We start from the raw sequence: 26,033 nt of genomic DNA on the forward strand, positions 1-26,033 counted from the left end.
CTGTCTCAGCTATAGGCAGTCAGGTTTGCATGGTGGAGGTGGCTTCAAAAACTCCCAATAAGGAGGTCTGGGAGGATCAGTAGAAGGGCTCCAAAATAAGAATGAAGCAGCCTCGTGCCTTCCTCGGTGAAACCTTGATGTCACATGATTTAGAAATGATTATTCAGTACATCCCCCTTTTTTCTTCTTTCCTTCAGGTGACCGTTGATGGGACAGAGGAGGACAAAGATTGCTCAACAGTATCCAGTTCCCAGACCATTACCTCAGAGACCACCAGTGGCACCTCAGTGACGACTACCACCACTCACATCTCAAAGGTCAGCAGAGCAAATTAGGCTCTCGCCTTTCCCGTTCTATTACTCTTTATATGCCTAATATAGATTTTCCTTCCTGTACAGGTAGTAAAAAGTGGATCTTCAGAAACTCGCGTGGAGAAGAGAATTGTCATAACCGCAGACTCTGACATCGACCAAGATAAGGTACAAAATCTACACACAGGTTTAGGCGTAAGGCGGTATTTGCTCTCTTGGCTGAGTTTTATATGGAAGCTTGTTTGTGCAGTAAAAGGAAAGAAAGCCTTAACTCAAAATTTCAACAACTGGAAGGAAATTCCAAGATAGTTAGCAAAGACGTTACACAGAGTGCGGTGCAAAATAACAGCATTTCATTCCAAATTTTTCAGATGCAAACTTGTCGTGTAATCGTCTCTGAGGTAAAACAATATTATTTAATCACTGCATATTCAGTACGGGTGCGCATTTTGAGCTACGAGTGCACTTGCTGCCAAATGCAGTGCTGTGATTAGTCAGATCTGTATTTTTTACATGTGAAAAATCAAAAAAATTGAGGTTGAACTGGAAAAATAAATGCCACAACCTCATCCCGCAAAATCATGTGAGCGGTTGAGGTGAACAGCTGCATTAATAGTAGGCGAGTCCAAAAAATATTTTTAATGCACAGAATATTCTAATCTTATCCAATTTTTTTTCAGCACCGAAAACAAGCTTCCTTAGTTTTAGATACTACTCTTTAATCTGAAATATGAAGTTATAGTGTTTTGCTTAAATTTGTACTTGCATCAACTCTTTAGCGCTTAATGACGAGGACAGTTTTGTTTTAGCAACTTGAGATCATATAAACAAAACATGTCTGTTGCAGGAGAAGCACGGCGGAGCATCAGCATTGTAACTGAACCACACCTTGTTCCTTTGACCAATCACCTCCGATATCCCCAGCACTCAACACACAGTGACCAGCTGTACTTGCGCACACATATCTTAAAAAACAGGAAAAAAAACCCACTCATAACTCTGCAGCTAAAATGATTGATAACAGCGTATATTAATTCCTAATAGTCTGTTTGTTTTCAGTTTTTGTATTTTTTTCAGGCTGTTCATTGTAGGCAGAGCTGCACAGTCCTCAGATTATCCTAGTGTTGTAAAAGTTTAGCGAGTACACGTTTATTGGTTAAATCCCAGCATTTGCAGTTGTGTGATCTCAAGTTACGTTTGCTTTTAAATACTTTTTTTTCCTAGTGGTTTTTACATTGTTGATTTTATACAAATTTACTGTTTCCATTATAGTTTAGATGCCATTATCAGCATTTCTTCCCACGGTGCTGCTAGGGGAACGTTAAGACCACATTCAAGGGAACTCTCTTTTTTTTTTTTCTTGTTGTTTACTTGTCTATTTAATTCAGGAGAGACTTTTTATTTTAATGAAATGACATACCTCACATCTCTATGTGGACAAAGATATTTTCTGCTCAAATTTGGACAGTTTGTTCACGTCTCAGGTACAAAAATAAAGAAAGAAATAAAAAAAAAAACCAAGTTAATATTTTCTTCCCCAACCAGCTTAAGAACCAGTAGCCTACATATTCTTGTAAAGTTTGAATTTTTAAAAAATTGATCTATTTTGAAATATTTCTCTATTTTATAGAAGTAATGCTTTTTATAGTATTTGTACAAATGTGAGGTTTTTAAGTTATTCATATCTGCTCATGAAAATGTAGGTTACCATTTGTGGTGTTTTACTGAATTTTGAGGTCTCTATTTAAGACTCGTCTTGCCTGAATCACCCTGAATCATTCTTATTCGTTTCCTCTCGTAGTCCACCAAGTACATCCGACTTTACAGAACTCACAGATAACAGTGGAGATTTACTCAGCTCTGTTTTTGTTCATTTTAATAGAAGTCCTACCTGCTTTGAACATATTTGGTTGATATGAAAAGTTTTTACAGGTTTTTGGTCTGTTTATCTCAGGTTTTGATATTCTTTGTAAGACTACAGACCTCCGTATGATTGTATGAGGAATGTCCATGTATTTATTATCCACCTCTATTGTAAATGTACATGTATGTTCAGTCAAGTGAGGTCAATAAATATAAAAGCTTGTCTGTCACAATAGCCACACATGTAAGCCATGAAGGCAGCTGCCCGATAAATGTGGCTTTTCCTCTCACGGGAGCACACGTTGTCTTTTTTTTTTTTTTTTTCTACGTGTTCTACTATACAGTAATTTATTTGTTAAGTAGGAACTGTTTCATGTGATTTGATGTATTGTGATGTTTCATCACAAGCTGGTTTCCAGGCTTCCACCATGTTAAATACTACATTCATAATCAACCAAGTTTGTAAAGCCTTTTTAACCACGTAGTCTGAGTAGGTTGCTCTCACTTGCTGTTTTTCCTGTACTTTTTCATAGAGAAGAAAACATACGAATCTTTTCTAGATAGCATGTTTGGTAGCATTTTTTTTTTTTTTAAACAAAAAAAAAAAAAAAAGCCATTGCTATTATAGCTAAAACTCAATCACATCTGCATTTTTCCTCCCTCGATAAAAAAGTAGTTTCACATTAAGAAAAAAATAATAGTTTTTAGAAAATTGAAAATATTGTTGCTTTGTGACTTATCCCTGTCTTTTTATGGAAAATAAAATAAAATAAGCATTATTTTGCATGTTGTTGGGCTGTCTGTGAATGAAGCACGTCATATTAAAAATGAGCTCTTGGTAAGTAATAAATATTTAATGCCAGTCTTTTTTTTTTTTTAATTTAATGCCAGTCACTTGTTTTGCAGTGGATGTTGCACGTTCAATACCAAACTCTTAAAAAAAAAAAGAGAGTCACATCTGTCTAGATCAGGGATGTCAAACTCATTTTACACAGTCAGTCCGCTTTGATCTTAAGTGAGCCGAATCAATGAAACTGATGGATGTTTAAAATTACAGTAGTTCTGGAAGTTCATTGCCCAGACTATTCTGTAATTATACAATATAAAGTTTTCATAACTTCAGACACCTAAAAAAAAAAAAAATCATAGTAGGTAGTGGAAAAAACAAACTTTTATGTAATTATTAATTATTGTGATGAATTATGAATGGGAGATCTTTATCAATAAGAAATGCTGTCAAAACTATGAAAATACAGTTAAAAGTTCAAACTTTCTGAACTTTTTTTCCCAGTGGACTGGATTGGAGTCTTTGCCGGCCACTTCTGGCCCCAGAGCCTTATGTTCTGACACCCCTGGTCTAGATCGTTATCCCATTATTTAAACATATACAAACAGAGCCCTCAGGAAATGATTGTTAGAGCTGTCTAAACAAGCAAATACACAGCCACTATATCTCATGAAACTGAAGAGTAACATTTAAAACAAGCATAGGTCCTTTTGGCTTTTCTTTATCTCTCTAATTTGGTATTCACTGGTTGTTGGTAAGAGCACCTGAATCTATTTGCACATATTACAAGAACAACATCTAAGCACATTCCTACATGTGTTCTGGATTTAATAGTTACATTTTCATGAGGCTTAATCACTGATAAGGCAAACCTCTTGGGGCTGGTGGTGAGACATTCTGTTACATTCAACTAAGCCGCAAAGCAAACTGCAGTAAAAGTCACTTTTCAATCTAAAAGAGAAACCCCTTTATTTTGAAAAGATGGACTGACATCAGTTAAGGTTCAACCACATGTCTGAAGCTCAATTAATTAGTATAATTAAAAACTGCTCAACTGTAACTGCCTCCTAAAAGAGGGGAAATGGCTGAATCTGAAAGTGCTTATCAACACAGAGGTGAGTTTGGAGAACTGTACAGGTATTTATTGGTTATACACAATCAATTGCTTCACGCAAGTTGTAAACAACAAAGTCTCTGAGTCCACTGTCTTTGTCAAAGATGGCTTCTAGCGAATCACCTTTACTGGGCTCTTGAAACTTGATGCTGCCTGAAGCTGGAGTTGATAAGCCATCGGGTGGATTTTGAAACCATACAGCCTAAAAAAAAAGAACAAAAATAAATAAATAAATTCCTCGCTTTTCAGAGGTCAGTGGTTTGGTGTCGTTTGAAAACTGAGTGTAACATTGATGCAAAAGAACAAACCTTGGCACAAACTGATTGGCGGGTCGCTTTGGGCGGTACTCTGGGTGCACCATGAACAGCATGTGAGGGAACCCCGTGCCAAAGTAGGCTCCATCCGTGTGGTGGTGCCTAGAGGATTTAGGGGTGTACACATCCATGCACTTTGGGCAATAAAGCTTCACCATCGCTTCTCCCGGTATATCCGATAAACCTACGTTACGCAGGAGAGAGAGAAAAGAAGGGATAGTCACAAATATCACAGTGTGTTGTTTAGTTCAAGTGATCCCCCCCAATGAGAAGATCAAAAACAATCAGACCTACCAATCGGAAGCATTGGCTGATTCTCACAATACACTCTGGGGCAATAGCCAAAATCCCCCTGCTGATACTTTTCCAACTACAAAAAAAGAACAAACTTAAATCACTCGTGATGATCATGTTGTGGTGCCTGTAAGAGGTTGTTGCAAAAACTATAAAATAAGAGCCCACCATTTGTGCAATGCCTCTGTTTGTGAGGATGTAACGTGCATGTATAAGTCCGTACAGCATCTCTGCTGCCTGCTCTATCAGGTCGCTCTGGTTTGGATTATCTTCAAGCTCCTCATCTGTTTAAATAGAAACAATTTAGCCTGTTTAACTATTTTACTATCTCATTTTATGAGAGAAGTGGTTTGCACCACTTTAAAATCTCACCTGGCTCCAGGTCAAGAATCATATCCAGAGCCTGGCGGTAATGAGGCACCTGCTCATTCAACCCCGTCAGGTTAAACTTGTCCTGTATGTAGTCTTCATCAACCTAAAACACAGCAGCAGAAGGAAACCAAAGGCTATTAATAGCACAAGTTACTGTTGCAGCATTGCACTGCACAGCACACTGATATAGAACCATTATACAAAAGTTTAACAAGATTACTGCGATGCAGCCAGCTATTTTTTGGCATTTTTCATTTAAGCATTTTTACTTGATGCCCTTTTTGTACTCTTAGAAAGAAAACCCACCGTGCTCTTCACAAACAGGCGAGGAGAGCAGTTGCAACAGTCAGGTCTTAACTATATGTAGCTGAACTGAAAACTACGTGTGTGTAAAATGTCCAAGGTGGCATCTTCCAGCCCCAAAGATACCAAATAATAAAATAAATAATGCAGACCAGAAAGTAAATGACGCAGCAGATTATCCTGGTTACAGGTTACTGGCCATAGTGTGACCTTGACCCCAGGTTGATATCCAGTAGGTGACGACCTACTCCATCATTTAAAGATTTCCCTGCAAGTTATTGAGACACTGCAATATAAATAACAGTACAGGGATATTTGACCAAGAGAGAAATTCAGACACTCAAACACAAAAAAAAAAAAGGGAAATGTGTTTTATTTGGTGGTTTCAGTTCTGAAATTACAACAGAACAGAAACTACTGGATGGAAAAAAGTAGCTGAGGTGATTAACTGATTTCTAACCAAAGGAACTTCCAAGAGTCCTTCTAATGTAAAGCTGCAGCTACTTCTAGCATCTACAAATTCATTTGAATTCAGTGTGTTGTTTGCCTAATAGATAACAGTTCAGATTTAAAACTTCAAACACATTTTTAATGCATTTGAATTTTTCTTGTTTTTATGGAAGGTGGTCTAATAAATTCATTAAGCACATACACCTGGTAAGAAGGTAAAATATCATCTTTACATAGCCTGGTTAGTTTGATTTAAGCACATTCTGTACATTTCAGTACTCACATGTGTTATTCCACATAATATATCAAACAAAATCATGAGTGTGGTGGTCATTTTTGTCTTCTTTATAGCTGATGGCTTTAGTCCACCATACACGTCACACTTTACTGGTTTGGCAAAAGGTCCCAGTACGCTCTCAAACTGTTTTTTATTTTTATTTTTTATGTTGTTAGCTGAGATTATAAATTTAGCAAAGTAATTTTTGATTGAGAGTAGCTTCACTACGATTTCCAAATGGTTTTGCAACATGCAGCATATCCTTAAGTACTGGCTGTTTTGATGTGTCACCACTATACTAGGCATTTATCTTTCAGTCTAAGCATGCATGGTGCAGGGTCTCAGAATCCTGCTGAACTCCGAAATGGTTCACAGATTACATCTGCATGATTTATAGAAATCTTTCAATCATAAAGTTCAAGTGTCTCCATGATCTTAATCAATAAATTATTCTTTAGGTGATGTTGTAACTATTAACATAAGTGTGCAAACAGAGAAAGTGATCATAAGAAACCAGCACACCACATCAGGTTTGATTTATTCAAAGAAAGTCTGTACGTATGGTCTGATGTGCAAATACATTTGATATATCTTGGTGCTGTGATGAATATGGACCAAAAATCAAGAAGTCAAGGTTCGATTTAATTTAATCATGCGAACCACTAAGGAATTGTGTATTTATGCAGAGTGCTTGTGCTGCCACAGTGTAGAGCAGCCTGATGGTGTGGGGACATAATTTACGCTTCTGTATACTCCGCCAGCAGGCGATGCGAATGATGAAGTCTGTGAAAAGCTTATGACAGTGCAACTAAAGCTTTGAAAAATAAAGAGTGAAAATGAAAATGAGACTGACCTCGCAGAAGAACTCGTTCCCTCTGAGTCCACAGAACCACGATATCCAGGACACCTCCTCTGAGCTGCTCATCCTCCTGACAAACCAACATAGCCGCAGTGAACCAATTTACACCCAGAAAGGTTAAAAACAAAGGCAGTAAAACATTAACAGGGTTAGTGAGCCGAGCTTTATAAGTGAACATAGCACAACATTATTTTCAGCACAGATAAGGACTGCAGCTGACACCTGGGGTTTTACTAAAAATGTTAAACATAATCTTTAATTGAGCTTAGACCTGCCTCTCAAACCTGGGAAATACGTCAGCTCTTGATTTAGCATGCTGGCTAGCGTTCATGCTAACACGTTCAGTACAAATGTATTACTGTAACGGCACATTAACATAAATACCGCCTATGTGTTTGTATAACTGTATACAAACATTCGCTTTCACTCACCCTTCTTTTATATTAAATAACGCATCAATTTGGAAGCTTTGCTAAGCTGTCCTCCCTCCCAGGGTGACAAAATATAATTTCCGGTCATGCGTTCTTTTCAAAATAAGGTAGCCGACTACACATCCGGCTAGTGATGGCCAAATGAAGCTTTCTGAAAACGGTTCGTTACTCGAAGCTTTTCAACACAGTCCTTTTTGGTGACATCTTGTGGCCAAAAATATGAAGAGCAGCTTGAATCCACAAAATAAAACCAACTGCTTCATAATGATTGTCCACTCTACAGAGTGGAATTCTGTCTGATATTGGGCTGCTGTTGTGTTGCTTTGAACGTGTATTTTTTTGTGTTAAAAAATGTGGTTTATTTGTTTAATAAATAATTTTGACCAGTAAACTTTCCTTGTTTAAACATGCACCATGGTGTGGTCTTTCTTTGCTTGTGACTTCTTGATGTTGGTAAATACAATAATTGAAAAATACCACGTTACATATAACATATATATAATAATGCACATTATGGAGTATGCTTCTGTTGTGACGTCCTGCCTCCATGTACTTATGCAATTAATCGCTAGACGGGTATATTTATAAACAATATTATATTAGGGAAATTTTCCTATACATATTTTTGACCTGGGGGTAGAATTGATTGTGAGATGGAAAGGGAAAATGCTTATGAGGTTGCAAATTAAAAACATGATGCATTTAAGATAACACTTTTCATTTTTATTTAAGAAGAGAATTTGTTCCGCTGTGCGATGGCCGAACCTGTTCCTTTTCGTGGAGATAATTTCTCCTGCCTTAAGGAAAATCCCTTCACATGGCACAGAAGATGCTGGATTGCAGAAAAACTGGTAGAGATGCAGTTATACAGTCTAACTGGGCCTCACAAACTATCAGCTAAAGAGAATAAATAAATTAAATTGCTGCACATTTTGTAGACTAACATTTTTAAGATTATTTTTTAAAATAAAATATATCTTTTTATAACATTAAATGTTACGAGTCAAATGAAAGTTTTTCTAAAGTTATTTAATGATATTTATATTATGAAAAGCAGATTTTTGACATTTTAAGTTTTTCCCGTTTCCAGATAAAATAAACACGCACAAAACAAAAGCAAACAGCCAGAACACAAAGCTGGAAAAACCCACCCGATTGACCAAAATCAACTCAAAATACTCCCACACAACAGAACCTCCTCTATTCCTCGTTGGCTCCAAATCTGATCAGTGGTTCGCTATCTGTCACCATCAAAACACTCCACAAATCCCACGAATGATTCACCTGCTTATAAACCATTGAATCAGATACCGAAGCAGTTAGCTTCTAAATGAAGCTTCGGACGTCACTGATCACGTGACTCTGGCCAAACGAATCAAGCTTCGACACCGTGCTTCTGAAGCAGTGTGTTGATTTTTTTGACACACGCCATCACTACATACAGCATATATTAGGCGAAAGCGAAGGAGAGATAAGCCTACTACCGGTACAATTATCTTTTTGTTGTTTGTTTGTTTGCCATGTTCTCTAAGATCAACATCTGACGTTGCTATATTAGAAGAAAAGTGGCCACACTGTTGTATATTGTGAAACACCCAATTTTTTAAACTACTATAGTAAATAAATACAATCAAATCCAACAATAATGGAAGTAATACGTCAGATCCAAATGAGACATGGTTCACCTTAGTTCAAGTAGGCTAATGTTATGATAATGTCAGTCATGCATCCCAAATTGAATGTGATAGTTAAGAGGTGTGCCTCTATCTCCTCTGTCTGTAAAATACCTTGATGCATGGAGGAGATGCAATGGAAACATACCTTTGATTTTGTTTTTTTTAAATTAATATGAAAGAATATAAAATAAAAGCGAGCGAAAGCAGCTGTTTGTAGTTATATCTCATGTGTTTAATATTTTTACTTTTAGGCTCTTTTAGCTATAAGGGTTAAAAACAGAAAAGCAAAATGCAATGCAGTTTAATCTTTTCACTTTAACAAACACAACATGAGATCCGTGACTGTTTAACCACGTAATTTTTAATGAACTTGTAAAAATGTTGACCTTCTAACATGAACCACACTGATCACATATTTTGCCACTGCCATGTACATTTCACATTATCAGAGTACTTGAACAAACACCTAGAACAGTACAGTTCTAGTACATGCAGGCTAGTTTACATCTCTTCATGAAAATTGCACATTTTACTTCATGTTTCATTTTTTTCACAACTTTACCTTTGATTGATTTTAAAATCTAGGCGGGGGGAAGGGGGGGAGGTTTATTGACAGAATTCAGCTCGGATGGAAGGTCAGGGCAGGTCTGAAAAGGTTTTACGACGAGGTGGTCCAACTTCTTTCTGCTCTTCTTCCTTTGCCATGCCTTCAAACATCAAGATCCTTGAATAAAAACAAGACATTTTACATGCTTTAAAAAGCATTCTTGCAAACCTCAGACGTTACGCATTTGTTTCTCTATTGTCGGTAAGCGGTAGGCCTAGATCTTTTTAGTTTCAGTTTATTTATGAAAATGCTTCTGTGCTGGAATTGAAATACAAGATTTCTTTTATTATTCCTTCTAAGAAAAACTCTTCTCATCTGTAAATGTATCTTATGGGTTGCTGTGCAAGCTGTTATTGTGAATAGTATTTATTTATGTAAAATTGTTATTATCACAGTGAGATGGATAGGATCTTTTTACCCCACTGCCAACAACAAAACGACAAACCTACAGAGCATGTGCACGTAGCAAGTAAAGTGAAAGTAAATGAGAAGAAAGTGTTCATGTAAATGAAACTCATTCCCCAAGTTAACCAAACTGCAGAAAATATCTGAAGGACTACTTTGATATATAGGCTCAGTTTCAACATAACCAGTAATTTCACAAGTATAGGTTTCTGATGTCCAGTATTAGTTCAGTTTTTCAGTTGTTTGGGAAGTTCTTCTCACTATAACCTTATTTGACCTTGGACTCCACTTGCAGTCTACAGCTATGCTCTGAATAGCAACTTATTTCATACTCACAGTTTTAAAATTGCATTTCTCTTTCCCAGCATCATATTGAGGAAGTCATTGTAGCTGATAGTGTCTTTTGAGCTACTTCCAACCACCTCTGCCATCATTTTTTTCAGTTCCAGGTGAGTCTTGGCCAATCCAAGTTTCTCCAACATCCTCTTCAAACCCATTATGTCTATAAAATTACAAGTGCGCAAAAAGAAAAACGAAGTAAAAAACATTACTGCTTGCTTAATCTGAGAGGTTTATTTTGTTGTTGTTTTTGTCTGAGGCACTATTGAAAGTAGCACTTGCTTAATGTTGCTAAAAAAAATTACTTCAGGGCTGCACGGCTAGTGGCGTCCTACCTATTTCCCCTTTGTCGTTGAGATCAAACTCCATGTATTTCTCTGTAACATAAACAATAAGATTATTATTATTCCAAAATTTATGACTTTGCACCAATTGAACAATGAACTGAAGTGTTACTGGTACCCCCTTTGAGACTCACTTTTAAACATTTCAAGCTTTGAGGCCAGGTCTTCCTCTCCTTCATATTTAGGATCTGTGAGAAAAGCCTAATAATGACATAAATACACAATTTAGCATCGCAGGGTGTCAGTCGACGTCTTGGACAGTTCTGTGTTTAGCTCACCTCGTTGATACCATTTAGCTTTTCCTCCTGCTGAGACTTTAGAAGACCAAATGCTTTACCACCTGTGAAAAACCAATATTTTAGGAACAACAACAGCCTGAGAGAACTCTCACAAACAATCAATAAGAACTGGTAGTTTAATGGATGAATTAATAACATAAATGAATGATTAAATAAGTAAATTCAGTCTTGTATTGTTCAGGCTGGTTAAAGTGGCTTTAACAACCAAAGCTAACAGAAAGACAAACTAACCTTGAGCACAGTCCATTTCTGTCAAGAGAGCTGAGAAACTGTGAAACCAACACAAACACAGGCGGAAGGTTACGATGATGCTTCTATAAACTGAACGAGAAGAGGAAGTGAAGTGACAAAGTTTCAGTTAGACAGAAGAGGTTCCTCTGTTACATTTAAGGCTGCAGAAAACGAAGCCAACCTGATGACACAGATAATAATTTAGGAGAACTGTGCATGCAGGACACACGTGTGATCTATCAGCTTATTTAAAATTCTATGTTTTAGGAAGAAGACGTATGTGGCAATAAGATCTTTCTTTAGTGCTCTAGTCTGGAAACTTTTGCTCATGAGGCATTTTTGGATTACATCATATTTTGTTATTCACAGTTTTTTTTTCTGGGTGTGGGTTCCTTTTTATTCATTTAAATGAAAGAGTTATGCACATTTACACCTGGAAGTACCTCAAAGGTGAAATGTCTGTACCAGTGAACAGCTCCACTGGAACGGGTGGAAGTAAAATGGTTTAAGCAGTCACATAAGTCAGATCAATGTGTTTGGAGAGAACTTTAGTGCAGCTTTATCACTTTCTTTTCCTTACTTTAAACATGAGCCCAGAAAGCAACTTGGCCACAAAACTGGCCAAATGTAATGCCTAGTTCTTGCCACACTGTGGTATTGTTGATCACATAATCAGGTAAAGAACATCCAAAAGACTCATGGTAGTTTCCAGTTGAGACTTCTATGTAACTTCAAGGAAGTGAAAATAAAAAGGTCTAGAGGTGACTGATCTTTGTCTCTTCACTAGCTGCATTACACAGAACATGTTACATTTATATCTTCAGGGTTACCTTTCTTTAATTCTGTTGAATGTCGCATCAGGATTTGGAGGTAAGCAGTTCTGCAGATAATGTCTGGATCTGATTGGATAAAAATAAACGCTTTTTAACTATGCTTGCTACATTTGTAATTAAGTAACTAAAGGTTTATTCAGTGTACATCATCTTGGCTCCAAAAATTATTTAACAACAAATGCAATTTCATTATATGCCATGAATCTAAAAATATGCATACTGCTAATCTGATATTGCATATTTTGGTGTAAACTTTCTAACCAGCAAAAATGAGGTACTTGCTTCCTTGAATGCGATGCATGTATTAGTACATTTAGACTCATTATTTAACTTTTGGCTTAACAGATACTGAGCCCATCTTAGCTGTTCAAGAAGAAGATGTAGCTCTCACTTGTTTCAGTCAAAATGACACGGATCCAAACAGCTTCTACAGATACAGCGTGACAAAGTTTGCTACAGATCCTAATCAAGTGAAGGATATGTTTAAATGGCCCACACCGAGCAACGATGTGTATAAACGTGTAAAATGGGTAGCTGATGGAAATGGACAAAAATGCTTAACTCTGACAAAACTTCAAAAATCCGACGCAGGACTGTACACTTGTGAAATGTGGAAAGGATGGGACCGTGTTGCGGCCAAAAACATATCTTTGAGAATAAAAGGTAAAACTTTTTACTACTTTCTCTTTACTTTGCAAGCAAATATCTCACTGGTGAGTCACATGATTTGTTATGATCTTGCAGACTGCAAAGTCCTTGAACCTGTGAAGGCCGCACCCAGCATGCCTGCCAAGTTAAACTGCCCAGTAAACATGACAAGTGGACAACAAGAACCTCAAAACATCTCCTGGGCAATCCAGAAAGGAGACATGCGTGAATCACTCGACTCCAGCAAAGCCAAAACTGATGGTACATCTCTGACTTTCCAGTCTGTGAACACCAGCGACAGTGGCTGGTATACATGCAGTTACACGCTTGGTAAAACTCAGCGCTGCTTTGACACCAATCTACAAGTACAAGGTCAGTGATTTTTTTCTTTGACATGTCAAAAGCAATGATCAAACATACACACAAGTAATATGTAAGATTCCTGTTTTTTCACACGAAGCTTTTGTGACCACAACGGTTCCGGTTATTCCAACAAAAACTCCGAGTCTGCCAGGTCTGTTTGCCTTTGCTGTCTTGCACATTCATTAAATCATATTTATGATTATATGTTCACTATATTGTTGCTTTAACTTTCGCCTTGTTCTCTTTAGCACCAAAAGCCAATGATATATCTCTGTCGCAAAGGAAGGAGGAGAGCAATGATGCTTTAATTGCAGTTGTGGTCTGTGTCATTTTGGGGATGATCATAATTGCTGCTGTGATTGGACTCGTTGTGTACCGCAGATGCAAAACCCAGAGAATCACACAGTTACACCAGAGGCGCTTTAACGGTTTGATCTGACTTTAAACTCTTTCATTCTTATCACACTGTCATGCAGTCACACTAACTTTACGTAGTGTTGAGTTGTTTAAATATTTCTGTTTTCTCGTTATTCAGGTAATTGTATGTCTACATATGAGATTGTTGCACCTTTGACGAGTGAGTGCAAACTCTCTTCTTACTGCGCTTTTTAGCCACTGTGATGCCTTTCTGTTCAACACTTGACTTGAACCTTTTTCTTTTTTCACAGATACTCCAGGCCAGCGAATCAACAGTCTGTATCAAATGCCAGACGAAAGCTTAGTTACCTGTAAGTTGTATGAGGTTTTGCCTCCTTTATGAAATTGTTCAAATCTTATCATGTCAACAAAAAACAACCCAACAACAACGAAAACCAAAGAAACCAAAACATTTTTCTCTCCTTTGTTGCAGTCCAATAATAAATATTTTCAAGTAAGGAAGAAGATTCTCCTTTGCAGTTATCTCATCTTTGCAGTGTGGGTTGGATTTTCAAAAGTAGATAAGTTTGCATGCTTATAATGTAACCAATCATGTTTTTGTAACTTTATTTCTTTAAAATCTTGCATGCATGTCTGTAGCAAGGCAAAGGAGGAGCTGATTTACTGTGCATTTCTGTTTCTTGAAATAGAAAAAAGTCTGTTTTCAAACAGGTTTTGTAAACCACATCTGTTGATGATTTTGAAGTTTGTGATAAAGACAAAGAATAGCATGTGGTTTCACTCTAGTTCACAGCTTGTAATAAATCATAAAAACTGGTTGTTGCAGTGGCTGCTTCTCTTTTTAAATGTAGTTGCTGTTGTTGTTCCTCATTACGATCATCCTGAACGACCTCGTACACATGAGTCTGAGGAGAAGAGCACCAACATTAGTGAAATAGGACATGTGAGCTTGACTCGGCATGATCCTGTTTTTTGATATCTTACCATTTCAGTACTGGGCTGATCATTAGCTGCAGACCAAGAAGGAAAACATTGTGGTCATTGTGGAAATATTCAATCTCCATCAAAGCCTTAGAGTAATTCATGTTGTAGCTGTTGTTTGGTTGTAATTTCTGGAGCACATTCAGTACCTGCATCCTTGTTGCGCGTCCTCTTGGTGTAAATGTAGAGCCCACCCGCCACTATCAGGATGACTAGAGGCAGTCCTACCCAGGCAGGTGTTTGCAGAGCTGGGGAAAGGAATAATTTTCCGATCAGTTTGGTCATGAATAGAAGGTGCATTCAGCAGACAAGGCAACAGTAAAGTAATTCATGCTTACGGTCAACGGCACGCCACTTTTTTGATGCCACCCGAGCGCCCTCTCTGTGCACAGAGCATGTTATATCTTCGTATGATCGCACTGATGACTCTGGGAGAAATAACTTCTTTATCAGAGTATTATTGATATTCATTAATTCACTCTGCCAACCTTTGTGGGCACTTCCTGACCAAGTTAATTCAAAGTCATTTTCACATTCTGTGGCACAGGTAAGTGCACAGGTCAAGGTGAGATTCTCTCCTCTGAGCCCTGCAGGCATTGCAGTTACTGTAAAAATGTAGAACATGAGAGATGAAACATCAGATATCGATAGCTATCTCTCCATCTCTCCATCTCTCTCTCTTTCTCTCTCTCTCATATTTGTATGTGTATATATATACACTTGCATCTACAAAGTTTTAATACTTACCATCAAGGGTATGCAGCCTGAATTTATTGAGCACATCTTTTTTATCAGTGGAGTGTGAACACTGGTAGTCTCCAGCATGCAGTGAGCTCAGTCTGCTAATGACCAGAGAGGAATCTTGATTAACATGTGATGCTTTTATTTGGCCATTATCAGGTGAGCTAGCATCTCTCAGTTGCTTTTCACGCAAAGTCCACTTCATATCAGGAGAGGAAGTGTTGCCACAATTCAATAGTACTGACTCACCCACTGTGGCAAACACTTCCTCTAGTCCATCTGGGGAAAAGGGAGAACTGGTCACACTTTGTACGTACTGAGCAACATCTTTCATTTTGTGTACAGGCTGTGTAGCACCTTCTACTGTTGTCGTATAACTGATGGTGGCTTTAACAAGGTCATTCTGAGTTAGATGACATCTCCATTTTCTGTGGTGGTCTGTCGATTTTGTATCAATGATCAGTTTAGAGAAGCAATTACGTGGATGTTCAATTACAAATCTGCTTCCATTTATTGGTGTATCATCCTCAGAGCTCCAGTTGATATGAAGCTCTTTGCGGTTGAAACAGGGGTCAGCTCCTTTATCTGTACTGAGGTAACAATGAAGCTCCATCTTTTTGTCATTTGCAGGAAGTGACCTTTCAGTAACTGGTGGATAAAAAAAAGTGAGCATTGTGATATTTTTGTTTACTATTTCTGTATGTAAAACAAAAAAAACAAAAAGAAGGTGTGAAGCAAAAATACTTACTGCAAAGAATTCGAAGTGAAACACTTGACTTGAGCGTTCCACTCTTACACGTGTAAAGCCGTGCGTCATTGAGCACCAGCTGAGTAATCTGCAGAGAGCAGTCTTTGAGCAGGCGATACCTGTGGCTGCTTGGAGCTGTCGGTTTTTCTTTCTTTATAATCTCATCAGTTAAATTAAATTCTGCACTCATGTCCCAGCTGATAGAAGAACAGGTTTTGATAGAAGGGATACCACATGGCAAAGTAACATTATCTCCTTCTACAGCGACCATTAGCAAAGGGTTCCCTGAAGAAAATTACAGAAAAATGCATTTTTTTTAAATGAAAAAGATTTCTTAAAATCTATATATGCCATAAAATGAAAACTGTAACACTTGTGTACATGTGAGCAGTTCACAAAGGACTGAGTGAATATCTGAGATCACAATTATTTTGTGAGTTATTTTTATTATGGTTATTTTGCTATGATACAATATAAGGTAAAAAAAAAATCAGTAACCACTGACTAATTATTTTTCTGTGACACCAACAAGTTTTGTCTCATAACGGTGCCTCGTGGGTTAGAAAACAATCAGAAAGGATGAAATCAAGCCATGTCCAAGAGGGTTTTACAAGGTACCGCGTGTGAATATATTACATCATGTGTATATATATTTATAGGTGTTATATGTTTGTTTAATTACCAGTTGGATGATGTCCACTTGCTGCCTGTGTGAGATAAAAAAGACAGATTACCAACAGTGAGAGCGAGTCCATCTTGCCGTTTCCAGATTTTCTCTGTTATTGCAAAATGCTCTTATAGCAGAAGTTTTGCAAAACACTTTTCCAGGAAATGACACATGAAGATCATGTTTAACTGAGGAGAATGACTCATAAGAGAAATTTATATTTATGTAGTGATCGAGTCCGTCATGTTTATCCAAAATTGTCACAATCACTTTAAGTGTTGTGACTGTTGTGATTTACCTGTCAATTAAATTACTTTTAATAATAACGTCTACATTCCTTTTTATCACCAGGATGCTATTAATTGTGTAACAACCCAAACAGCAGATACTGCTGTATCCAGTGCTGTGGAGACTGCATTTTTAAGGTTTGTCCACCAGGTGGTGCTGTCAGATTCAGTGAAACCTGCAAAAAAGAAGGCTCTTTCACATTGTGGTGTCCAACTCCGTAGATACATTAACAGCATTCATTTTTACGACTTTTTACTCCTCTCACTTTAGTTTTTCATTTTGCAAAAATATAATTACTTATATGATCATTGTTGTAATTTCCCTCCACTACAGGTGAACATTAATGAGCACCAACAGTACAGTTATTCTGTGCATTGCCAATGAAGAAATAAAGACTTTGGTTTGGACATTTTATTCAGTGATGGTGGAACAAATAACTTTGATAATAAAGTGTAAGAATGAATAAGAATAAGAAGAGAAAATATAAATATGTGAAACATAAATTTGCACATGCATGGCCAACGCAAACAACAAGTCAGCAATACACCCACTGCAGCTCAGGGATTAGTCACAGGTCTTGGACGTGCTACAACTTCATAGGACTTGATTTTAAGCACAACACTGGCAACTCCTCTCAGATCAGGCAGTGAGGTCTCGCTCTCAGGCAGGAGGAACTGAAAATCTCTCAGCAAGTAGGCACTGAACAGAAAAAGCTCCATTTTGGCCACAGACTCTCCCAGGCAGAGCCGAGCCCCCCCTCCAAAAGGGATCAGGTCACGGGTGGAGCCGCCTCCGCTTCCCCCTCCTTCATTCAGAAAGCGCTCTGAAAGAGAGAGTGTCAATACTTTATTTGAACTCTTCTGAGCCAAGTGAAATGAACACAAATCACACAGCGTTTGGGACAGTACCTGGTTTGAAGCTATATGGGTCAGGCCAAACTTCAGGATCATGATGTGCTCCAAAAAGATTAGGAATGATGACTGTGTTCTTAGGGATGAAATAACCTGCAATGCTAAACATGAGGAGGAGTCAAATATTTGTCATGAGGCCAACTAAAAACAGTGTTAATAAGCAACTTAACAACATTAGAAAATGTGTACGTCAGACATTTGTCTGTGTATGAATGTTCATTTAAATAGAAATATGCTGTTTTTCCAGGTTTCATGTGTGTGTGTAGTTTATATTCTTATGTTTTCTTATCTTTGCAAATTTTCTTTCTGTACAAAAACAAAAAATAAGCAACTGATTATTTGTCGGTTGTTTGCTTTTTTTTGCTTTTTTTTTAAACTTCTCCGTAAGAACTCTCTGTTATTATTTTTCTCTCCCAACTTTAACTGCAAGCGCAATGATTAATTGTATTTATTGGGCCAGTTTTGTGGCTTATGCAACAAAACTGGCAGTTATGGATCGCAGAACAACCAAAAGACTGGTTATAGTTTCAAGTCGAGACTTCTGCGTAACGTCAAGGAAATGAAAATAAGTGGAAGCAAAAATAAAAAGGCCTGTGTGTGACTGATCTTTGTCTCTTCACTAGCTGTTCCATTTTATGCAAAACCCGGAGAATCACACAGTTACACTAGAGGCACCTTTTTGGATTGATCTGACTTTCAACACTTTCATTCTTATGAAAGAGTTGAAAGTCTCATGTCTTTTGACCAAGACATGTCCTTCAATGCACATATTAAACAAATGTGTACGACTGCGTTCTTCCATTTGCGCAACATCTCTAAAATTAGAAATATCCTGTCTCAGAGTGACGCTGAAAAACTAGTTCATGCATTTATTACTTCCAGGCTGGACGACTGCAATTCATTATTATCAGGATGTCCAAAAAACTCACTGAAAAGCCTTCAGCTAATCCAAAATGCTGCAGCAAGAGTACTGACAGGGACTAGAAAGAGAGAGCATATTTCTCCTGTTTTGGCTTCCCTTCATTGGCTTCCTGTTAAATTCAGAATTGAATTCAAAATCCTGCTCCTCACATACAAGGTCTTAAATAATCAGGCCCCATCTTATCTTAATGACCTTGTAGTACCATATCACCCTATTAGAGCACTTCGCTCTCGCTCTGCAGGCCTACTTGTTGTTCCTAGAGTATTTAAAAGTAGAATGGGAGGGAGAGCCTTCAGTTTTCAGGCCCCTCTTCTGTGGAACCATCTTCCAGTTTGGATTCGGGAGACAGACACTATCTCTACTTTTAAGATTAGGCTTAAAACTTTCCTTTTTGCCAAAGCATATAGTTAGGGCTGGATCAGGTGACCCTGAATCCTCCCTTAGTTATGCTGCAATAGACGTAGGCTGCCGGGGGATTCCCATGATGCATTGAGTTTTTCCTTTCCAGTCACCTTTCTCACTCACTGGTCGTGTCCAAATTCATGGGCTGCATCCTCCTGAGGCTGCATTTGTAAACCGATTACATCACAGCGACGCGACGAAGGCTGTCCAAATTCGTAGACTCCTCCAAATGCAGCCGACAAATGCGTCCTCCTTTTCCCCGAATTTGAAGGATGGGTCGGGTGTGTCCTTCGTGGCCCACCTTATCCCAGAATTCATAGCGCGGCCCAGCCAAACTCCAGTTTCCAACAATGCTCCTAATTTTTACCAATGCTCCGCTACTAAGTTTTAAAATTACTCATACTAATCTTTCTGGGTCACAAAATAAAGTTTTAACATATTTTCAGGCGAGAAAGTAGCTGTGTAAACATCAAATATCTGCTCGGTTTATCAAGATGTCACATATTTGCAAAAGTGCTTCGACGTTTTCGGAGACGTCTGCTACCCACCAGCTCGATAGCTAGCCGAGAGCTCGAGGGTCACTGGAGCCGCCGAGAACGGCACAACTCCCGGCACATCACTTTCAGATCACCGCAGTCTACTCAGGTTAAACGTGATATATAAGTCACTTAGGCAACCTAAAAATGTTATTGTTGGGCTTTTTTCACTGTTTGATTTGTTCCTGAGTAAATCGGTTTGGCTGAGATTAAAGTCCTAGTTTTCACACAGCTGAATAAACGTCAAACAGAAAACTGATTAAACAGAAGTGTGAGACGGTTGAGAATTTACGCCAGTGTCCTGTTATATTTTAGATAGGAAGGAGCAGACGGCTGAGTTCATTAAACTCCACCGAGACAGCGGTGACGTAAATCAGAAGGCTAGACCGTCCAATTTCCACAGCCGTTTACTTCCGACCTACCCGACCTTCTGAGGACCCGGCCCACGTAGACCGCGAAGGCCGGGTCCTCAGGAGGATGCAGCCCATGAATTTGGACACGACCACTATGTGTTAGCAGACCTCTCTGCATTGAATCATATCTGTTATTAATCTCTGTCTCTCTTCCAGAGCATGTCTTATCCTGTCTTCCTTCTCTCACCCCAATTGGTCCCAGCAGATGTCCCCCCCTCCCTGAGCCTGGTTCTGCTGGAGGTTTCTTCCTGTTAAAAGGGAGTTTTTCCTTCCCACTGTCGCCAAAGTGCTTGCTCATAGGGGGTCATATGATTGTTGGGTTTTTCTCTGTATCTATTATTGTAGGATCTACTGTACAATATAAAGCACCTTGAGGTGACTGTTGTTGTGTTTTGGCGCTATATAAATAAAATTGAATTGAAATTATCACACTATCATAATGTAGTGTTGAGTTGTTTAAATGGTTCGGTGTTTTCTTGTTATTCAGGTAATTGTATGTCTACATATGAAATTGTTGCGCCTTTGGGGAGTGAGTGCCAACTCTTTTCTTACTGCGCTTTTTAGCCTCTTTGATGCCTTTCTGTTCAACACTTGACTTGAACCTTTTTCTTTTCTCACAGATAATCCAAGCCAGCTTGTCAGCAGTCTCTACCCAATGCCAGATGTAATCTTGGTTACTTGTTAGCGGTATCATGCCTTGTTTTCTCAATTGATTATGATTTTCAAATCTTAGCCTGTCGCAAAAAATAATTTCTCTCTTTTACTGCAGTCCAATATTAGCCACTTTCAAGCTAAAGAAGATTTTCCTCAGCAGTTATCTCATCTTTTTTTGTTTAGTTTGACTGAGTGTGTAAAATAAAATTTTAAAATGAATAATTTAAAAACCATATTATTGAAATAAAATGTGTTTTTCAAAATTGCTTACAATGTAATCATACATTTTTTAAATTTACTTTAAAACATCTTGCATGCATGTCTGGCAAAGGAGGAGCTGATTTACTGTGCATTTCTGTTTCTTGAAATAGAAAAAAGTCTGTTTTCAAACAGGTTTTGTAAACCACATCTGTTGATGATTTTGAAGTTTGTGATAAAGACAAAGAATAGCATGTGGTTTCACTCTAGTTCACAGCTTGTAATAAATCATAAAAACTGGTTGTTGCAGTGGCTGCTTCTCTTTTTAAATGTTGTTGTTGTTGTTGTTCCTCATTACGATCATCCTGAACGACCTCGTACACATGAGTCTGAGGAGAAGAGCACCAACATTAGTGAAATAGGACATGTGAGCTTGACTCGGCATGATTCTGTTTTTTGATATCTTTCAAAAATATCTTTCAGTACTGGGCTGATCATTAGCTGCAGACCAAGAAGGAAAACATTGTCGTCATTGTGGAAGTATTCAACCTTCAGATCCAGAATAAATCGGATTTATTCCCCAGATCCTTGTTGCGCTTCCTCTTGGTGTAAATGTAAAATGGCCTGTATTTATATAGCGCTTTTACTAGTCCCTAAGGAGCCCAAAGCGCTTTACATATCCAGTCATCCATCCACCCATTCACGCACACATTCACACACTGGTGATGGCAAGCTACATTGTAGCCACAGCCACCCTGGGGCACCCTGGGGCACTGACAGAGGCGAGGTTGCCGGACACTGGCGCCACCGGGCCCTCTGACCACCACCAGTAGGCAACGGGTGAAGTGTCTTGCACAAGGACACAACGACCGAGACTGTCCGAGCCGGGGCTCGAACCGGCAACCTTCCGATTACAAGGCGAACTCCCAACTCTTGAGCCACGATCGCCCCATAGAACGGGGTAGTAAATGTACTACTGGGTAGATTACTCACTATAGCTGATTAACTGACAAGCTGAATGTTTTAGTCGGACCAACACATATATATATATATTTAATTATCTGATATTTTTTGCATAGTTAATAAAGCTGCTTGTGACTGCACTCTAATGGGACATTTCTGACTGCAGTGTTTGTTTTAATTTCGCAAGAGTGGTCACCTATTGTCAGGGTTATCGCCACTGAAGAAATAAAGACTTTGGTTTGGACATTTTATTCAGTGATGGTGGAACAAATAACTTTGATAATAAAGTGTAAGAATGAATAAGAATAAGAAGAGAAAATATAAATATGTGAAACATAAATTTGCACATGCATGGCCAACGCAAACAACAAGTCAGCAATACACCCACTGCAGCTCAGGGATTAGTCACAGGTCTTGGACGTGCTACAACATCATAGGACTTGATCTTAAGCACAACACTGGCAACTCCTCTCAGATCAGGCAGTGAGGTCTCGCTCTCAGGCAGGAGGAACTGAAAATCTCTCAGCAAGTAGGCACTGAACAGAAAAAGCTCCATTTTGGCCACAGACTCTCCCAGGCAGAGCCGAGCCCCCCCTCCAAAAGGGATCAGGTCACGGGTGGAGCCGCCTCCGCTTCCCCCTCCTTCATTCAGAAAGCGCTCTGAAAGAGAGAGTGTCAATACTTTATTTGAACTCTTCTGAGCCAAGTGAAATGAACACAAATCACACAGCGTTTGGGACAGTACCTGGTTTGAAGCTGTATGGGTCAGGCCAAACTTCAGGATCATGATGTGCTCCAAAAAGATTAGGAATGATGACTGTGTTCTTAGGGATGAAATAACCTGCAATGCTAAACATGAGGAGGAGCCATGTATTTGTCTTGATGCCAAGTATCAAGCAACACACATACATAACAGGGCAACAGCAGAAAATGTGTATGTGTGTATGCCTGTTTGTTTGTTGTTGTTGTTTTTTCAGGTTTTGGTTAATTTAAATAATGTCTACACATCTTCTTTCTGCACAATTACATAAATAAACAATGCTGGTGCTTGTTGTTTTAATAAATTACATTTTTCTAAAGGTAATTCAAGTGGATGTCTCTTCATAAGTCTGATCTTGGAGGAAGAGCGGTGCCAAATGTTGCAATACTTCATACTTCCAGCATCACATTCCAGCATACTTCATTAATTAAAACCACTCCCTTTGGAGAAATGTGAGACTGTGGGAGATCTGGAGACCTCAGCCAGGCTGTACTAGCACATGTATCTCACACATAAACACACACGCACACACAAAGACAATTGTGTTTTCATATCTTTGTGGAGACATCTAATTGACATAATGCTTTCCCTAGCCGCTTACCCAGACCCTAACCATCAAAAATAAACGAAATGAGTGCCTGATACTAAAATCACATTTTGATCCTCAAAAATGGCTTCAAACTCGTGGGGACATGGATTTTGTCCCCATAAGGGCTGTTGGTCCGCACAACAAAAGAAAACTTCAAATTTTTGGTCCCACAAAGATATGTAAACATGGTACATGTGTGTACACACCCCCATCTACACACACACACACACACACACACACACACACTCACACATATACACACACAGGTACTTAGTCAGTAGTGCTTATTGTGTGTTGTGTAGTTCCTGCTATTTATTATGTGCAGGCTGACCTGCTGTCTCTGATGGCTCTGTGTGGTACTGCCAAAGGGGCGACTGGCCTGAGCCTGAGCACCTCACTGATCAGAGAGCAGAGGACCGGAAGTCTGTGTCTGTCGCTGTATTTAGGGTATCGGCCCTCCAATACTGTGCACAGCTCCTCATATACCAACTCCTGCACCTGTAGATTACATTAGAAAGGATGCATAAAAAACAAAAACATGTATTTTGTTTTAACTTTTTTTTGTTTTTTGGTAAAAATTCCCAGTGCCTCTGGTCTGTGCAGGAGGAAGGCCACCATCCAGTTTAGCCAGGCCGCAGTAGTCTCTGTTCCCCCGATAAGAAGGTCCACTGTTGCCATGTGAACATGAATATCTGTTAATAGCTGGGAACATGAAGACATGTAATTTAATACTTTTACAGTGTTGCATGTTTCCACTTCTAATTGTGATCTTGAACTAAGCTTGCTCTATCATCATAGTTTGTAAAATTATCGGGACTTCAGGTGATTTATTAAGGAAAGCAGTCCACTATCTCTCCTGGTATTCACTGTATGTACTCACCGCTTTGTCTTCTGTGTTCTGATTGTCAAGTCCCTGGAGGAGGGATCCTGTGATGACATCCTGATTTTTTTTGTCCTGTGACTGCTTAAATAAATAGCAAAAGTAGATTAAAAGAGAGTTATTTTGGATGTTTTTAAATAACTTGTGTGATTTTGTGTTTGGTTTCACAAAATCACAGCAAGTATTTTCTTTGTCTTGCGATCTGAATGATTTCAATTCATGAGATCATTATTTTCTTATCATCTTACATTACTAACCTTGTAATTGTTGAGATGTCTTCCTATGATTTCGTCTCTCCTGACCACCTCTTTCAGAAGATGGGCAAAAACAGGATTGGGTAATTTCTTTGAGAGAACAAATGACATGAAATTATTTTCACAACATGGTACTGGTTTTATTTATTTGACCAATAGTCTAAATGGTGGATATTTACTCTAAGCAGTGGGAAAGAGTCCAGGGCTGATATCCAAGCGGAGCCCCACAGAGCAACAATCTTATTGAGACATCTGTGCAACTCCTGCAGCTCCGATGAGCTCTTATCATACTACAAGACACAAAGTAATGAGACACACTGTCCAAAAACAGAGGGAACGAGATGTCGTCATGCTTATCCTCAAGAGTTTCACTTCCTGATTAACAGAACATTATGAATGTACCTTTTCTAAGACGGTGACATGAAAACAAACAGAACTAGGGGGAGAAGAATACTCACTTCTATTCCGAAAGCCAGAGTGGTGATGACATTACTGGCCGCCACAGTAAAATCCTCTGACAGATCTACAGCACAGCCTTTATAGCCCATCAAAACCTAAACAGTGAACAAACCCGTGCTTTATCCCGAGCATTTGGTTTGCAAAGTCTTCCTTCTAAAATCTTGTTTTCCAGCTTTTTTTAACTGTACCTTTAACAGATGCAGCGCTTGTCTCTCAATGACATCATGCAAAGACTTTTTGCAGCAACGCTGCAGAGAACTATGGACAAGGCGATGTTGTGCCTTCCACTTTTCAGTATAGTCACCTAAAGATATGTTGCAACCTCCCCCAGACACAATATTACCTGAAAGAAATGAGTCAGGGTCATGATATCATATGACAACTACGCAGCCCAGTGCACTGAACTGAACTCTTTACCTGTGTATGAGATCGGTCTCCCGGCAAAGTCACACCATTTCTTCACCAGTGCTTCTCTTATGACTTCCCTGCTGTTCAGCACTACCATAGCTGAAACAACACGATTATAAGTGCAGTGTTTTGGTGTTATGCAATCTGAAATTTACTAAAAATGTCAACCGTTATCAATTAATGGATCATTACTTGTTGTTCCGCATTTAAGGCGATAAATGCTTCCATAGCGCTGTGCCAAATTTGTGAGGTGAATTGGTAGATGATCATGTTTCAGCTCCATCATATTACCAATGAGAAAGTGGCCGGGAGGGCCCGGGAGGGAAAGAGATGAGGAGCAGGGAAAAAACTGGTCCAGAAATCTAGAATCATCTCCTACACAGAATTAGAAAAGACAAAGTAAAATGGACAGGCGCAAACGATATAGAATAACAACCAGTTTCAGTTTTGTAAGTCTCCATATTTTTAATTTCATTATTTATTGCAACCATCAAAACCATATACTATAAAAAGACCGTGAATATATACTCAACTTGACTTACTTCCCTTATGATTTTCCTGAACATCTTTGTGTTTCTGACCAGAAATCCAATTCAGCACCATGAACAGCAGTACAACCAGGAACGCAGCTCCCACACTGACTATTGATATTTCCATTATCACTTAGAGTCTTCTCGCGGTGGTCAACACGCAGCCCTGAACATTTATAGTCCTCTCACAGGTCTTAAAGCCTGTCAGCTCGATACAGTGTTTGGTGTTTT

The 26,033-nt window shown here is 38.7% G+C and overlaps 6 protein-coding genes across 21 annotated transcripts in view; 2 read left to right on the top strand and 4 right to left on the bottom strand.

Annotated features, from left to right (window-relative positions):
- The window catches only part of LOC101474537 (uncharacterized), a 31,441-nt gene extending 28,488 nt beyond the window's left edge, over nucleotides 1–2,953 (top strand). For all 12 annotated transcript variants that reach the window (XM_012924661.5, XM_076889930.1, XM_076889932.1 and 9 more), the window contains 3 exons: nucleotides 198–317; nucleotides 399–479; nucleotides 1,159–2,953. In XM_012924661.5, coding sequence (XP_012780115.1) covers nucleotides 198–317; nucleotides 399–479; nucleotides 1,159–1,188 — 231 coding nt within the window. In that variant the 3' untranslated portion in view covers nucleotides 1,189–2,953. The remainder of the gene's footprint in view (nucleotides 1–197; nucleotides 318–398; nucleotides 480–1,158) is intronic.
- Nucleotides 2,954–3,913: 960 nt separating this feature from the next.
- LOC101474806 (casein kinase II subunit beta) lies at nucleotides 3,914–7,531 on the bottom strand. Its single transcript, XM_004541541.4, has 7 exons — nucleotides 7,376–7,531; nucleotides 6,939–7,014; nucleotides 5,056–5,158; nucleotides 4,852–4,967; nucleotides 4,684–4,759; nucleotides 4,384–4,573; nucleotides 3,914–4,277 (listed from the first exon to the last, which is right to left on the bottom strand). Exons 2-7 carry the CDS (start codon nucleotides 7,008–7,010, stop codon nucleotides 4,187–4,189), a joined length of 648 nt encoding a protein of 215 aa, XP_004541598.1. The 5' UTR covers nucleotides 7,011–7,014; nucleotides 7,376–7,531; the 3' UTR covers nucleotides 3,914–4,186.
- A 1,859-nt stretch (nucleotides 7,532–9,390) lies between these two features.
- LOC101474257 (allograft inflammatory factor 1) lies at nucleotides 9,391–12,149 on the bottom strand. The gene is made up of 7 exons (XM_004541539.2): nucleotides 12,107–12,149; nucleotides 11,277–11,366; nucleotides 11,025–11,086; nucleotides 10,881–10,947; nucleotides 10,738–10,779; nucleotides 10,400–10,565; nucleotides 9,391–9,775 (listed from the first exon to the last, which is right to left on the bottom strand). Exons 1-7 carry the CDS (start codon nucleotides 12,132–12,134, stop codon nucleotides 9,688–9,690), a joined length of 543 nt encoding a protein of 180 aa, XP_004541596.2. The 5' UTR covers nucleotides 12,135–12,149; the 3' UTR covers nucleotides 9,391–9,687.
- LOC101473286 (uncharacterized) lies at nucleotides 11,685–14,109 on the top strand. Of its 2 annotated transcripts, XM_004541536.5 has the most exons (8): nucleotides 11,687–12,146; nucleotides 12,455–12,772; nucleotides 12,854–13,129; nucleotides 13,218–13,271; nucleotides 13,369–13,548; nucleotides 13,656–13,697; nucleotides 13,789–13,848; nucleotides 13,971–14,109. In XM_004541536.5, the coding sequence occupies exons 1-8, from the start codon at nucleotides 12,080–12,082 to the stop codon at nucleotides 13,976–13,978; spliced, it is 1,005 nt and encodes a 334-aa protein (XP_004541593.3). In that variant the 5' UTR covers nucleotides 11,687–12,079; the 3' UTR covers nucleotides 13,979–14,109. The 2 variants fall into 2 exon arrangements, with proteins under 2 accessions (XP_004541592.3, XP_004541593.3); XM_004541535.5 differs by lacking the exon at nucleotides 13,971–14,109 and having other exon boundaries at nucleotides 11,685–12,146; nucleotides 13,789–13,880.
- On the bottom strand, nucleotides 13,843–16,731 carry LOC101473757 (obscurin). Of its 2 annotated transcripts, XM_004541538.5 has the most exons (8): nucleotides 16,651–16,731; nucleotides 15,969–16,253; nucleotides 15,578–15,868; nucleotides 15,227–15,499; nucleotides 14,818–15,084; nucleotides 14,629–14,727; nucleotides 14,483–14,508; nucleotides 13,843–14,403 (listed from the first exon to the last, which is right to left on the bottom strand). In XM_004541538.5, exons 1-8 carry the CDS (start codon nucleotides 16,721–16,723, stop codon nucleotides 14,281–14,283), a joined length of 1,437 nt encoding a protein of 478 aa, XP_004541595.3. In that variant the 5' UTR covers nucleotides 16,724–16,731; the 3' UTR covers nucleotides 13,843–14,280. The 2 variants fall into 2 exon arrangements, with proteins under 2 accessions (XP_004541595.3, XP_004541594.3); XM_004541537.5 differs by having other exon boundaries at nucleotides 15,227–15,868.
- Nucleotides 16,732–22,164: 5,433 nt separating this feature from the next.
- Nucleotides 22,165–25,946, bottom strand: cyp21a2 (cytochrome P450, family 21, subfamily A, polypeptide 2). Of its 3 annotated transcripts, none has more exons than XM_014412067.3 (12): nucleotides 25,815–25,946; nucleotides 25,465–25,647; nucleotides 25,282–25,371; nucleotides 25,053–25,207; nucleotides 24,864–24,959; nucleotides 24,585–24,695; nucleotides 24,409–24,495; nucleotides 24,152–24,232; nucleotides 23,860–23,973; nucleotides 23,603–23,769; nucleotides 22,668–22,771; nucleotides 22,165–22,582 (listed from the first exon to the last, which is right to left on the bottom strand). In XM_014412067.3, the coding sequence occupies exons 1-12, from the start codon at nucleotides 25,927–25,929 to the stop codon at nucleotides 22,317–22,319; spliced, it is 1,569 nt and encodes a 522-aa protein (XP_014267553.3). In that variant the 5' UTR covers nucleotides 25,930–25,946; the 3' UTR covers nucleotides 22,165–22,316. The 3 variants fall into 3 exon arrangements, with proteins under 3 accessions (XP_014267553.3, XP_004541588.3, XP_004541591.3); XM_004541531.5 differs by having other exon boundaries at nucleotides 24,152–24,235; XM_004541534.5 differs by lacking the exon at nucleotides 24,585–24,695 and having other exon boundaries at nucleotides 24,152–24,235.
- Between the last annotated feature and the right edge of the window lie 87 nt (nucleotides 25,947–26,033).

Source organism: Maylandia zebra, linkage group LG11 (genome assembly GCF_041146795.1).
Source record: "Maylandia zebra isolate NMK-2024a linkage group LG11, Mzebra_GT3a, whole genome shotgun sequence".
Lineage (NCBI taxonomy): Eukaryota > Metazoa > Chordata > Actinopteri > Cichliformes > Cichlidae > Maylandia > Maylandia zebra.